A 14,986-nucleotide genomic window follows, 5' to 3' on the forward strand; every position below is an offset into this window, starting at 1 on the left:
GTATGCATGTGTCTTTGTTGTATTCAAAGTTATGAATATTGGCCGTATACTTGCTTGATTTTAAATAATCTTAATAAGGTATTTGGTCAGCTTCTTTAGAAAGGAATTTGCAAGTTAAGTGCCCAGTCAAGAAGCACTTAACGGACAATGGATCTTGGAAGGCTCCAATCCACACAAGAAGTCTATGTGAGGACGTTCACGGTAGCATGTGAACCATGGCTGCTACCTGTACGTTCTGAGTCATGAATGGACATGTGACTTGCCCACGTGACTCCAAAACTTCATCTTGTAGCTGGAATTCTACACAGAGGGAGGGAGGGGTATCCACCCACAAGAGAAAGTCTATTTAAATGCCTGGGAGACCCCTCCATTTTGTCTTCAGCTGGCTCAAGAGATAGCCTCTCCACCCCCCAAAGGATACCTGAAAGAAACTGGAACAAAGGACAGTAACCTCAGGGGATGCGAGTGATTGCTGGACCCAGACTAGAAGGAGACTAGTCTGTAAAAGGAAGCTTACTGGAACACCTCTGAGGGTGAGGTTTTATCTGTATTCAGTTTTCTTACTGTATTAGACATAGACTTGCGTGTTCTATTTTATTTTGCTTGGTAATTCACTTTGTTCTGTCTGTTAGTACTTGGAACCACTTAAATCCTACTTTCTGTATCTAATAAAATCACTTTTTACTTATTAATTAACCCAGCGTATCTATTAATACAGAGGTAGGCAACCTGCGGCACGTGAGCTGATTTTCAGTGGCACTCACACTGCCCGGGTCTGAGGGGGGTCTCTGCATTTTAAATGAAGCTTCTTAAACATTTTAAAAACCTTATTTACTTTACATACAACAACAGTTTAGTTATACATCATAGACTTATAGAAAGAGACCTTCTAAAAACGTTAATGTATTACTGGCATGCGAAACCTTAAATTAGAGTGAATAAATGAAGACTCGGCACACCGCTTCTGAAAGGTTGCTGACCCTGTATTAATATGTGGGAAGAGAGGGGCAAACAGCTGTGCATCTCTCTCTATCAATGTTATAGAGGGGGAACAATTTATGAGTTTACCCTGTATAAGCTTTATACAGGGGGAAATGGATTTATTTGGAATTTGGACCCCATTGAGAGTTGGGCATCTAAGTGTTAAAGACAGGAACACTTCTTCAGCTGCTTTCAGTTAAGCTGGCAGTTTGTGGGATGTGGTTCAGGCCTGGGTCTGTGTTTGTGGCCGGCAAGCGTGTCTGGCACAGCCAGGCAGGGCTCTGGAGTCCCAAGTTGGCAGGGAAAGCAGAGGCAGAAGTAGTCTTGGCACATCAGTTGGAAGCCCCAAGGGGGTTCTGTGATCCAACCCGTCACACAGGTATCTTGCATTGCTGCAGTCCAGAAAGGGGTTGACAGACATTTGAATAGCTGAGGCTAAGTCACAGTCCACCAGGATGCGACAGAGTCTGCTAGCCAACTGGAGAAAGCGTTACTCACAGAGGCTTTAATGTCAGCCAGGACTACTGGAACATGCCTACACTAGAGTCTGAATTGATCAATTGTGGGTATGTGCTTTCAACCCAAAGGAGAATGCACCGTGGCTACAAACTCTTTTGTGCGCTTTCCTCTGCCCACCAACATAAACTCTGTCTTACTCAGATTCAACCAGCTGTTCTTCCATCCATGAGCTGATTTAGTCCCACTCCTGGGCTGTCTTGGTGGTGGCTGTATGTAGTAAAAGATAAGTAGGTCTGAGTGTCATCAGATACATCCTGCTTCCTCTCCCCATGAGCCACAAAAAAAAAAAAAAAAAAAAAAAAGAGAATGTGGGTTATGAGAACATAATATGGAAGCCACCACCATGGGCAGCAGACATTTTAGATATACTATACCCTATGTACAATAGCCTCATTTCACCCCACCACCTCCTACCAAATCACCAGTTCCAGAATCCCCTTCTCTCCTGATACCCAACTTTCTTGCTCACTCAGTTCCATGCCCTCTGTAGTAGATTTGGGGGCCAGGGGCGTACTGGTGGGTACATGGTAATACTTTTATTACCAACCCTACTATTTGGTATTCTTTGAACACTGAAAGCTTTCTATTCGTCTCCTCCCTAGTGTTTGCCAGTCCTGTGCTTCAATATTTTTAGGATTTTGAGTTAGAGGCTTGAACAATTTCAAACTTTAATGAATGCCTGCTCTTTTCAGAATATGTTGTATACATTACATGCACTGAGTTTCTCTGATTAATCTGTGCTTTGTAATAGTTTTACTTTGTGGTGGGTATCAAGTGTTACCAACTTTTGCGATATCTGGTATTTTACTTATAGCCTCAGCTGCTGGAGTTGAGATTGCATGAGAATCTCAGCTTCCAACAAAACACAACAGCAAAATCTTTTCTAGCTTTTGGATGTGGAGAAATGCTTGAAAAATGCAAAGTGGATGTAAGCTAAACGCCCCCAACCTAAACAGCAAACAAAAAGATACCATGTTCTTTTAAAAAACAAAACAAAACCCCAAACCCTCATGATTTTGAGCCTATATAAGGACAGAGCTTTGTCATATATATATATAGTGACAAAGCTCTGTCCTTGCCTCTGTGGGTCCCGTGTTTCCTGGCGGATTTCGCTACCTTCAGAGGCTCAATGTGATCCTCCACGTAACCCGTCTCTCTCTAGAGACAAGGGTCACAGTCTACTGAGCCATTTTCATCATAAGCCAGCGAGGGAGTTGAGGAGAAGCTATCCTTCCTTACATAGTCTCTGTTGTCTCCCAGTCTCAGTGATTAATCAGGGGTTAAAGTGGGGGGGGGAGCCCAGGCCCACCCTCTACTCCGGGCTCCAGCCCAGGGACCCTAATACTATCAGCTGTGGTAGCTGACCTTTTAGAAACATGACATGTTCAATTCCCTGGGCTACTTCCCCCACAGCAGCCCTCACTTCCTCAAGCTCCACTTCCCCCTTTCCTCAGGGCCTCCTTCCTTGTGCCTGATATGGTGTGTACTACTCAGTCTCTCCAACAGCGCAACTTCCTCCCACAGCTCCTGACATGCACACCCACCAGACTAACTGGGAGACTTAACTAGTTTCAGGCAGCCCCTGATTGGCTTCAGGTGTCCCAATCAACCTAGCCTTCTCCCTGCCTTTTGGAAAGTTCTTAAATGGCCCCAGGTGTCTTAATTGACCTGGAGCAGCTGCCATTTCACTTATCCTGGTACCAGGGATTTGTTTAGCCTGGAGCTAATATAGCTATCTCCCACTACTTTTCTATAGGCATCTGGCCTTGCCCTGTTACTATATATATATATATTTTGTGGGTGGGTGGGGAGGATTACTCATGATTTTTTAGCATTTAGGCTATCTGGTCACAAAATAGAAAAGTTTCAACTGCAAATACTGAATTGCTATCATACATATACAGAAACCTTTATCCTGCAGAACTCTGAAAATGTTTCTTTTATAAAGTCCTAAGGGGAAAAAAAGATTTAATTCAAACCACGTTTCTTTAATTTCTATTTTTATTTGGGTTTGCAAACGCAATGCTCCCTTCCTCTGGGATCATATAAGGCACTGGTCTCCTGCCCAGCTGGCTCAACTGTTTTCTGGGATAGTTAATTACAAGTTCCACCCTTTCACTCCCAGACTCAAATGATTTTCCACCTGTTTAATTCTCACAGGATTAAAAGACTAATATCTGCTTCAGAAAAGAATTTTACCACTTGAGCAGAAAAAGCAGTGCCTGTAATGAAGTTTTGGTGGCCCATAAGAAAGAAGCATTGAGTGTGCACCTCCAAATAGGCAGAACTTCATTTAAACTTTTTCAGTAACCTAAATTAGACAAAAGCCTAATTACTGCTCTTCAGACATCCCAGTAATAGGGCAAAGAAAAGCCTGTAATGCCAGTTACCCACAAACGTAGTATGTTGCAATCAGTTACTGACTCATGTAAACATGTAGGTGTTAGCAGGATCCAATGTTTTAAATTAACCCAGAAGGATAGTCAGGAGGTGGAGTACTGGGATGACCATGCCTACCCTTTCCTGAGACGGAAAAGAATCAGGCCACAATCTTTAAGATTGAACATTTGAAAGTTTCAGTGAAGTTCCTTTTAATCTCTCTCTGCAGCAAACGTTCTCTAGCAGCATGAACATCTTATAATGCAGGTTTAGTAATGTGATCTCAATGTATTTCTTTTTTAGTTCATATGAAGTTTTGTACTCTGCATAGGATTAATAATGGCAGGCTGGGAGCAAGAGTGGATTCTGACTCATTTTTAAGAAAACATTGCAGGAGACAATATATATAACAGTAGGGTTGTACACAGAATTGAACATTAGTTCTGGATTTATATACCACTACTCTACAGTGCCTTTCAGAGTTGAAATTTACAGTTATCTTTATACAACTAAGGCAAGAAAACAGGGTATAATTACAAAAGCATCAGTGTCTTCTAATACAAATGAATCTAAATTTATTTTTAAAAGAAGGTTGTTTAGAATCCCAGTGAGATATTAAACAGATCCACTAGATTGCAGGAATGTTAATGCTAATTTGATAAGATCAAGATGAAGCACCGTAATGGTGACTTTAAATTATTCTAAAATGAAATGAACTTTAACTATACACTTTACAGTTGAAAAATTCTAGGAATGACTAGAACACTCCAGAGACCACGGTATTTTACTTTAAATTATGTTTCAACATAAAAAGACTGGAAGCAATCCTAGAAAGAGTCAGGAAGCAATCCCATGGTAAGGATACCATAAGATAATTGAACTCTTGGGGGGATCTGTAATCATACTTTGCTGACTAACATGACTTATTCTTCAGTGCATGCTGATTGAATGCACATCAATCCCTTAAAAAAACTCTTATACACAGATGTGTGTGGGAGCAAAGAAAATACACTAGAGAAGTTTTATTTAAACAATGTTCAGCTTCCACTTCTGTACCCATTTTAAGGAGACATGAGATTTTTAAACAAAAGTTGTTAAATAAAAATGATCTTTCACTTAACCTGGAAATGCATAATTTATTATCCCTAAACCATACACAATTTTACAATACTGCCAATCCCTTAGCATTCAAAAATCATGAGTCACCCCCTCCCCAAAAATAATGGGATTTGCTTAAAAGTCATGAGATTTTAAGAAAATAATAAAATGTGGTAGTTTTCTTTTATTGGTCTTCTGGTTTTTGAATGTTAAGGGTACAACTGGGTAACATTTTCAAGCTTTTTCACCACAACCACGAGGGATAGACACTTATATTTTTTTATTAAATGAAAGCTGAGAGTCTCACCTAATCACAAGTCATCAGTAGCTAGGGAAAAAACCCCAAATATGAGGAAATTTTTGATAAAAATCTCAATTACCAATAATGAATATACTTCTTGAACATACTTATGTAAATGTGTTTGTTTCAAGGGAAAATATCAGCTATTGATTCCTATCAAAGTCAAAATTCAGTAGCTAAACTAGGTAGCCATGCGTGTGTACACTTTTCCATGTATTTGTACAACATTTTTATTTCATTAATCTATTTACCTTATTTCATTAACAATTTGGGAGCAAGAGAAGGCAAAGTATCTTGTTAAAGCAAAACACAGTACACAATTTCTAATATATAGTGCAGATTAGTCAGCTAATCTTCAGGGCAGCAACTTCATCTTATTTGCCTATAAAGCACCATTCTCACTAATGCTGACACATAACAGTATATAAATATGAATACTCGGCACTTAAAAAGCAATTTTCGTGAAAGGAACTAATGCACTTCATAAATGGGAATTGGTGAAAATGTTGTAAGACTGAACAACTTCACCTCCCACTGAGCCTGCCTTGCATCAACAACTCCACTGAAGTAGGGTATTGCTCATTGACTTTTCTCAGAGTTGAGCAAGCTCCATGTTCCGCCTTACAGGAGGCGCTCAGCATGTTGCAGAAGATACTTTTGTTTGGGGCTTTTTATCCAATTGTCCATATCACTTAACTTCTGTATCAGATACTTTTAGCAATTAGTTAAAAAAAAAATGCAGTAAAACTATGCACTAAGCATTTACTTATTCGAGGTGTTCTGTACAATAGTAAACGTGCCTATTTTTGTACAAATGGACCAAATTATACTATGTATACAATATTAAACAAAGAATTTTCAAGATGCCATGACCATGTTTGAGTTAGTAGAATAGCTATTGCACAGAAAAAATCCTGTCTTAACACAGACAGTAACTCATCACCAAATGGGTGGGTGCATTTTCCAACATTTAACCTACCATTTCCTTCATTTTTATTTAAAGAGTTAAACAAACCTGCACTGTGTTTTTTCAGTGTTTCTTGATGCAATAACTAGATTTTCATAAAGTAGTAGTAATAGGCATAATAGAGCAAAAGTTTAAGTCTCCCTGAACTCAACACAGCTGAGAAATATATAACACACTTGTGTTTACATATGTTGTGGTAAGAGCCTATTCCGTTAAAATGTTATTTCCTTAATGTCACGACGGGCTGAGCTTTCAAACTGAGAAATGATACGCATAGGATGCAAAAGTACTAGGGGCTAAAATAAAATGAAAGCGGGGTATGCAGCAGTAGCTTGGGGTCAGATTGGGTCTAAAAGGCCCCAAATACCAGAATCTCTTACTGACAGCAGTTAACTCACCACATTGCACACATGACACTGCTGGCAATGTCGGTCTGTATGTAACCTAGACATCTGCCCCACTGATAGACTTGTACAGAAGTGTATTTGCCAACAGCAGACAGTTAACAATATGGTAACAAATAACGAACAAAACCTGCACTTTGGTAGCACTTAGCATCCCAGAATGTCAAACAACCTTACAAACTTTCAGGAATTAAACTTCACAACATCCATGTCAGATAGGTAAATGTTACCACACTTTTACAGGTAAAACTGAAGTAAAAAGACATTAAGAGACTTGCTCCACAGTCATACAGCAAGTTTATGACAAAGTTAGAAATAAAAAGCCAGATGTCTTGTACTTAGCAGCTAGACAACACCTTCTCTTTTGCTACTGAATTGTTTGCATTTTGTCACAAGAGAAGGATTTCTCCCATTTATAGTAAAATGAAAGTTTCAGAGATTCACATGGCCAGCTCCGTGGAGGGTGTAAACTGGTACAGCTCCACTGAACTCAGTAGCACTACACTCATTTACATCAGCTGAAGATATGGCCCAAAGAATTTTAAGGCAAGAAGGACCATTTACAATTGTGTAGTTTGACCTCCTGCGTAAGAGAGGTCATAAAATGTCACCCATCCAATCTTAATCCTGCACTCACTGAAATAAGTGGAAAATCCCACTGACTTCAATGGTGCAGATGCAATCCTTATAGATGTCGAGCGAGGGAGAAATCCCTTTTTCTGAGTAAAGAGAAACCTTCTCCACATGCAGGTATTTGCTTCTATTATTGAGAAAGTACCCTTGTGGAAGTAGTGTACCCTTTGTTATGAATGACTCAGCTTTGAAAAAGAAAGATGTGACAGGATGCCGTTATACATTGTTCCCACAATGCAAGACTGACATTTAACATAATAAGTACAGAATACGGGTGGAAGATTTTCCATCTCAGAAAAAGTTACTGGTCCATCAAATCCAATATCAAAGCTTCACATAAGCAATAATTCTTCTTACATTTTAAATTAAAATTTAACACTGCTTAACACAGTTATATTTTATGCCACAGCAAATTTTAATTATTTAGAGATTAATTTATTTGCACTAATAAATACAATGTTAATGAAGGGAGTTGTAAGCTTTGACATGTTAGCCTTAGGTATATGTTGCTAAATCTCCAGTCTAATCTGACTGAATAATGACACAGGAGCAGGTGTACACAATCTGTGCTGCTATGAGCAAAGCTATGTATTAACTTTTTTTAACACCCTGTAATATCATCATGTGGGCGTCACAGGAATATCCAAAGGAATTTAATCCTATCACAAAGACTGCAATAACATTAGGATACAAATAAGACAAGTGTCTACAATATGCTGTTTGGTCTGTCACAGCCAGATCTGTTTCTGGTCCCCATAAGGTGCTTTGGGGGGGGGGGCCTCCAAGAGACCCTAACTTGCACAACATTTGGGGGGGTAGGGGGGGTGCACATTGAATAATACATACCAGAAATGTCTGAGAAGGTGACAGCCATGCGATAAACTACATAGGTGTGGGATATATTTAATTATTCACCTTTATGCAAACCGCTGCTCTTTGTCTACTCATCTATCGCCCCAGGATTCATTCATACTTTTCAAATAGCCACAAAAAAAAAAAAAAAAAAAAAAAATCTATCAGTCATGTTGTTAGTTGAGCTCCTCTGAAACACTCCTTTCAGCCATGCCTCTTCTATAATATTTCTGTTTGAGAACTGCTCTCTACTTTTTATTTATATAAAAATAGAGTGCCTACAATTTAAAGCAGCCATGCTGCATATATACCATGACAAATTTGTATTCAGATATGGCCACTCTTACTGAAATGAATGCAAATTATGCACATATATCTGATCATAGACATGAATCAAATATATCAAGTATATTATGTGTCAACATAACAACATTAGTGGTCAAAAATACAACATCTCAGTGAGCAATGAGAGTAAGCCAAGGTTACTGAAAGAACTCTAAATTTTATATTTCCTGACACAAGCATTCAAAATTGTGTTTTGAACAGTGTCACAAAATGTCAGTGTTACATCAATGCAGATTTTATCTCTTTTATAGGCCAGAACCTCAGCACCCTCTTATTCTCACTTTTCATACATTGCACAGATCCAACTGCTCCTAAATCTCAACTCCTATGACCTACATGCTGTCTGTGCTCCCTGCACTCTAACTTTGTGCTTTTCCCACGCTGCTCCCTTGGCCCAGAACCTCAGCAACTGTAAGTGGACATGTAATTAAAATGAATGAAGCTGTGAATATTTACACCACGTGAGGATCTGCTCCCTCTTTTAAATTTTATCACTAACAAAATGAGTCACTCCTTCAGTACTGCAGGCAGTTAGTTGACAGCATTTCAACATACTATCATTAACTCTATGAGACAGTAAGTTTTATTTATTATATTCACACTGTTATCAAGATAAAGTGTCCTTCTTCAAAGATAGAGAGGACTCACAGGTAGAGAATCCAGTAGGAGGACCAGTCACCAAATAAAATGGAATTAAACTTTTAGCTTAACTATATTAGCTGGAGTGCTGAGTTTCACTTTCTTTTAAAACCAGAGGCATTTCTCACACATTAAAATTTCAGAATGCTGTACTGAACAAAATGGATTCAGTTTTTCCCCTGCTTTGACACAGAGATATACTCTTGATCTGGCAACAAAATGCAGAAGTAGTACAATAAAAAAAGTTTATTCAAGTAGAGTTAGTTTCTTCTGAGGACATTTGAGAAAAAACAGAAAAACTAAATTTCATTTCAATGATCTTTTGAAACTTTATGCCAAAGGTTAAGCATGTTTTTCTAAGAAACAGAACATTAGATTGCTATAAGTGGTGTAAATATTGCATCAATAGTACTACTAAGTTCCTGTCTTTCACAGTGCTCACAATAAACACCTTTAAATACGGATTAAATCATACTCGGACAGCCTATAGGCACTACAGAGTAATGCACGGTCTGATTTTCTGTAGGAAATTTTTTTTAAAACCCCACTTTTGTTCTTTGTAGCAGTAAAAATCTGGATTTCAACTTTTCCTAATATTCAGCGGAAATTCCTTTCCTTAATTTCATCACATCATTCCCTAATTATACACAGTCAAGCTCCTCTAAATCTTTCCTTTCTCTGCTGTGGGCCACTCTGGTGGCACAAAAGGCCCCTTAAAGCTGTCCTAAGTAAGCAGCTGAAAATCCCATAATAAGAGGAAACCCTTGGCTGATGAAGACAGCTCTATGTACTCCCCAATACTGGAGGAGTGAAAAGGGCAGGGAAGGCTGTGGTTGGAATGCGCTACATTCAAGCAATCCCTGGATGACACAACAGCCAGTAGGGTCTATTGCAAGCCAGAGTAACTTGGGGCAATCCTCAGGCTTCTTTAAATTATCCTGGTAGGTGTTAACTCCCCCGCTAAAATCAACCCTCTTATTCTCACTTTTCATACATTGCACAGATCCAACTGCTCCTAAATCTCAACTCCTATGACCTACATGCTGTCTGTGCTCCCTGCACTCTAACTTTGTGCTTTTCCCACGCTGCTCCCTTGGCCCAAAATATCCCTTATCCTGTGTGTCAAGCATCCCTACACACCGCCTTCAAATCCTTCCTCAAAACCCACTTATTTTGTCCAGCTTTTCGCTAATGATTTCCATGGCTGTGCCATCTATTCATCTTTTGTTACCGGACAAACTCCATCTTAAAACCATACAAAGTAAGGCAAAAGTAAATGCCAAATCTTCTGAGTTAAACAAAAGATCTCCTTCTTCCTCATTTCCTAATATAAAGCTTACTCAACCACCTTTTCCAGTTTTGAAGCTAAGAGGGCGGCAACCCTTCTGCTGAAGTGGATCCAGTCTAATCCAAACCAAAACAGTTCTGTAGAAGGTAACCCTCTCTCCCACCCCATTGATCTTTACACCAGTTAGTATCTAATACTGAGCATACTTTTTTTACACTCTGGTACAGAAGGATCTCTGAGAAGACCACATGTATTGTTCCCATTTTCAGCTCTCTTCCCCACTCCCTAAAGTTATTCTGGTTATATCCAATCCAGAGTTTGAAGTTACTTTTATAAAATTGTTTCAGTCACTCCGGATACGACTGGTTACATTTCCCTTCCCATATACAGAAAATAAATCTATTCTCCAGGGCTATCTCAGGATATGAATCAGTGATGTCTTGAGCACAAAAGCAGGATTCACATCCCTAGATAAATGATCCACGAACAAACACTTATTTCCTTTGAACTGGAGTATCCCGACACCTGTTACACAAACACACACACATATGCAGGAGTGCTATCAATATTAACCAAACCACATATTCTAGGAAAATATAATAATTGGTAATGACAGATTCTCACAGTGTTACCATACACATTTGTTTCCAAGCTTGGGATTTTTCTGGGGAGGTAGAAATATAATCAAATATATTTGAATGCAATACATTGGCATTTCTGACATTTTTCCCAACTATGGCACAGATATAGCACAGCCATCAAGTAACCCTACTGCTATTTTTTCAATGGAATATGGGTTCACGCTTTGGCAAACAGAGTTTGAATTGGTTGTGAGAAGTGCCGCATTTGATTTTGGAAGTAGAAAATCCTCACTGTTCAGTGTGCCTCTTGACTAACCTATGTTGCATCAGTGCCATTCAGCTTTCATGAAATAGGAAATCACTTACCCTTTAACCTGGAGACTACATATGGCAATGGAGACACAAAATGAGAGGGCAGGTAGTTGAGACAAAAGTTATTTTGGAAGGAGGGAAATAAAGCTGGGTAAGAGCAATAATGAAAGGGAAAGGACTGAATCACACATCAATATTCACACAAAAGGCACATGTTTGCAAATCATTGTAGAGGACTCTTATCTTAGATTGCACAATGACACAAATGTGAAATATTTTAAGAATGTGCAATCTCAAGCATAACTCAAAAAAAGACACTTTGCAGCTCTTTCCCTTCCTTCTTACATATATTTAACTAGATACCACAAGTTTCTACTGGTGCCAGCTCTGTTCATTAGGACAATTAAGCATCCCATCTATATGGATAGATAATTCATTCATAAGTGTCTGCATTTGTGGGTTTTTACAAAAAGGATATTTTTTCAGCATGTACAGAGTAGCTAGTCTTGAAGCTCGAAAGTTGGCTCTGACAGATCGATAAACAGCTTTCCGAAGACCAATGAGATGCTGACTAGGATGCTGTCCAGCTTTATTAAATGGGCAAGCAGCACTGACCCTGTCAAGCAAACTTGAAAAGTAAAATGTGATACAACTGTACAGATGTCCTAAAGAATTTAAAAAAGACAATACATCAATTTCACTTTCATATCCCTTATTTACAAAAGACAATCTTTTTTTATAATGGGTCAATACATATAATTAAAGCAACAAAGTTTTACCGCATGAGTGATACATTTCATTAAAAAATTTAAATGAAAAAAGATTAACAACTCAGTAAAGTTCCTGATCCTACTCCCATTGGAGTCAATGGCAATATTCCTATGGACCTCAATTGTACAGGATCAGAGACACTGTAAGGCTAATGAACTCTGACCTGAACAGAAGTCCACTGTAAGTTTTAAAAATACATATATTTAACGCATACCTCTCTACATGGAACTAATTCCTTAGCTCTTACACATGATTTTGCAGATCGGCAGTGCTCCGCTATCTATTTAGATTAATCTATATTCCCCTCCCCACAATCAGCATAAGGAATGTTATCCACTTTGAGTAGAAGGACAATTTACCATAAAAACTACAGACTGCAGAAATTCTTGTGGCACTGTTACAGCTAGAAATACAAAATGAAGCAAAGATTCTGAAATGCACGTACATATACTAACATTTTAAAATATACATTCATCTCAACATATGTATATATATGCATATCAGTGTGTCACTGTGTTATTTGCTTGTGGGAACAGACTGCGGGAGCGCTGTAAGAAAGTGCCATTATAAAAAATTATCTATTCTGTAAATAAACTGAAGTGCACCTGTGTGAATTTTAAATATTTGCATGTTAAGTTGCAAAAACCAAAAAAATTAGTACAGACTAGTCTTCTGTTAGTGTACAGTATACTTAATAATGTGAAAGGTATTTATTAAAATAACATTGTACACACTAGCTATAAAAAGTCACACCATATTAACATACAAGAGTAATACTTACACATGATCAAATAAAATCTTTTATGTAAAACATTTTTCATTATAAAAGAAGCAAAAACTGCACTAGCTTGCAATTTTACAAAAGCAAAATTAATATGTTTGTCCAGTTCTGTGTTTTCACTGGAACCTTAAAATGAATATCTGTTACAGATTCGCTCTTAAAATTTCTATGGCTATTTGAACGCAATTGCTAACGTTCATAGGTGAACTCTCATTTCAGTCTTTTAAACCATACACTTCAATGGGTTGTCAGAAGTGTGTCTGGAGAAGCTAAGGAGTAATTTAAGAAAGCAGGCAGAAAGCTACCAATGTTTTCTCCACAGCAAGATTGTAAGCGCTTGCAGCTTTAGTACCAGACACCCACACATCACCCATGCACCTGTGTACAACCAACGCCTTGAAAAACAGGGTTGTTTTGTGATTTGTAACATTTGTTTCCATGTCAGATGTTCATCTCAGCAGTTTGTACAAATGTATAGGACTGAATTCTTCCTTTCTTTTTTCCTAAGAAAGATCAAACCAGCATCATTTGCTATGTTTCTGAACATACCAGAGATACGTCATCCCAGGATCTCTGTTAAATGTTACCGGACCATGCTGTGTAGCAGCAGTGAAAGGCAAGAGGAAAAAGTGTTGAGGATGAACTTCCTTTTCTCTGGAACCCCGACCTGGGATATTCTATCTACTACCCAAGATCCATAAACCTGGAAATCCTGGGCGCCCCATCATCTCAGGCATTGGCAGCCTGACAGCAGGATTGCCTGGCTATGTAGACTCCCTCCTCAGGCCCTACACTACCAGCACTCCCAGCTACCTTCGAGACACCACTGACTTCCTGAGGAAACTACAATCCATCGGTGATCTTCCTGATAACACCATCCTGGCCACTATGGATGTAGAAGCCCTCTACACCAACATTCCACACAAAGATGGACTACAAGCCGTCAAGAACACTATCCCCGATAATGTCACGGTTAACCTGGTGGCTGAACTTTGTGACTTTGTCCTTACCCATAACTATTTTACATTTGGGGACAATGTATACCTTCAGATCAGCAGCACTGCTATGGGTACCCGCATGGCCCCACAGTATGCCAACATTTTTATGGCTGACTTAGAACAACGCTTCCTCAGCTCTCGTCCCCTAACGCCCCTACTCTACTTGCGCTATATTGATGACATCTTCATCATCTGGACCCATGGAAAAGAAGCCCTTGAGGAATTCCACCATGATTTCAACAATTTCCATCCCACCATCAACCTCAGCCTGGTCCAGTCCATACAAAAGATCCACTTCCTGGACACTACAGTGCTAATAAACAATGGTCACATAAACACCACCCTATACCGGAAACCTACTGACCGCTATTCCTACCTACATGCCTCCAGCTTTCACCCTGACCACACCACGCGATCCATCGTCTACAGCCAAGCTCTGCGATACAACCGCATTTCCTCCAACCCCTCAGACAGAGACAAACACCTGCAAGATCTCTGTCAAGCATTCTTACAACTACAATACCCACCTCCGAAAGTGAAGAAACAGATTGATAGAGCCAGAAGAGTTCCCAGAAGTCACCTACTACAGGACAGGCCTAACAAAGAAAATAACAGAACGCCACTAGCCGTCACCTTCAGCCCCCAACTAAAACCCCTCCAACGCATTATTAAGGATCTACAACCTATCCTGAAGGATGACCCAACACTCTCACAAATCTTGGGAGACAGGCCAGTCCTTGCCTACAGACAGCCCCCCAACCTGAAGCAAATACTCACCAGCAACCACACACCATACCACACAACAGAACCACTAACCCAGGAACCTATCCTTGCAACAAAGCCCGTTGCCAACCGTGCCCACATATCTATTCAGGGGACACCATCAAAGGACCTAATAACATCAGCTACACTATCAGAGGCTCGTTCACCTGCACATCTACCAATGTGATATATGCCATCATGTGCCAGCAATGCCCCTCTGCCATGTACACTGGTCAAACTGGACAGTCTCTACGTAAAAGAATAAATGGACACAAATCAGATGTCAAGAATTCTAACATTCATAAACCAGTCGGACAACACTTCAATCTCTCTGGTCACGCAATCACAGACATTAAGGTCGCTATCTTACAACAA

The 14,986-nt window shown here is 39.3% G+C and overlaps 1 protein-coding gene and 1 long non-coding RNA gene across 8 annotated transcripts in view; both read right to left on the minus strand.

Moving 5' to 3' along the window:
• Positions 1 to 14,986, minus strand: part of VEZT (vezatin, adherens junctions transmembrane protein) — a 100,930-nt gene that overhangs the window by 36,790 nt on the left and 49,154 nt on the right. For 5 of the 7 annotated variants that reach the window (XR_012666423.1, XM_075124274.1, XM_048835554.2 and 2 more), the window contains one exon: positions 11,778 to 11,927. Coding sequence is in view for 5 of the 7 variants with exons in the window: in XM_075124274.1 (XP_074980375.1) it covers positions 11,778 to 11,927 (150 nt within the window). In the remaining 2 variants the exon portion in view is untranslated. The remainder of the gene's footprint in view (positions 1 to 11,777; positions 11,928 to 14,986) is intronic. The other 2 variants (XR_012666424.1, XM_075124275.1) reach the window with 1 other exon arrangement.
• Positions 1,675 to 11,760, minus strand: LOC142070561 (uncharacterized). Its single transcript, XR_012666426.1, has 3 exons — positions 8,881 to 11,760; positions 8,129 to 8,738; positions 1,675 to 1,761 (listed from the first exon to the last, which is right to left on the minus strand). It is a non-coding gene; the product is annotated as an uncharacterized LOC142070561 (long non-coding RNA).

The sequence above is a fragment of the Caretta caretta genome, chromosome 1, assembly GCF_965140235.1.
Source record: "Caretta caretta isolate rCarCar2 chromosome 1, rCarCar1.hap1, whole genome shotgun sequence".
NCBI lineage: Eukaryota > Metazoa > Chordata > Testudines > Cheloniidae > Caretta > Caretta caretta.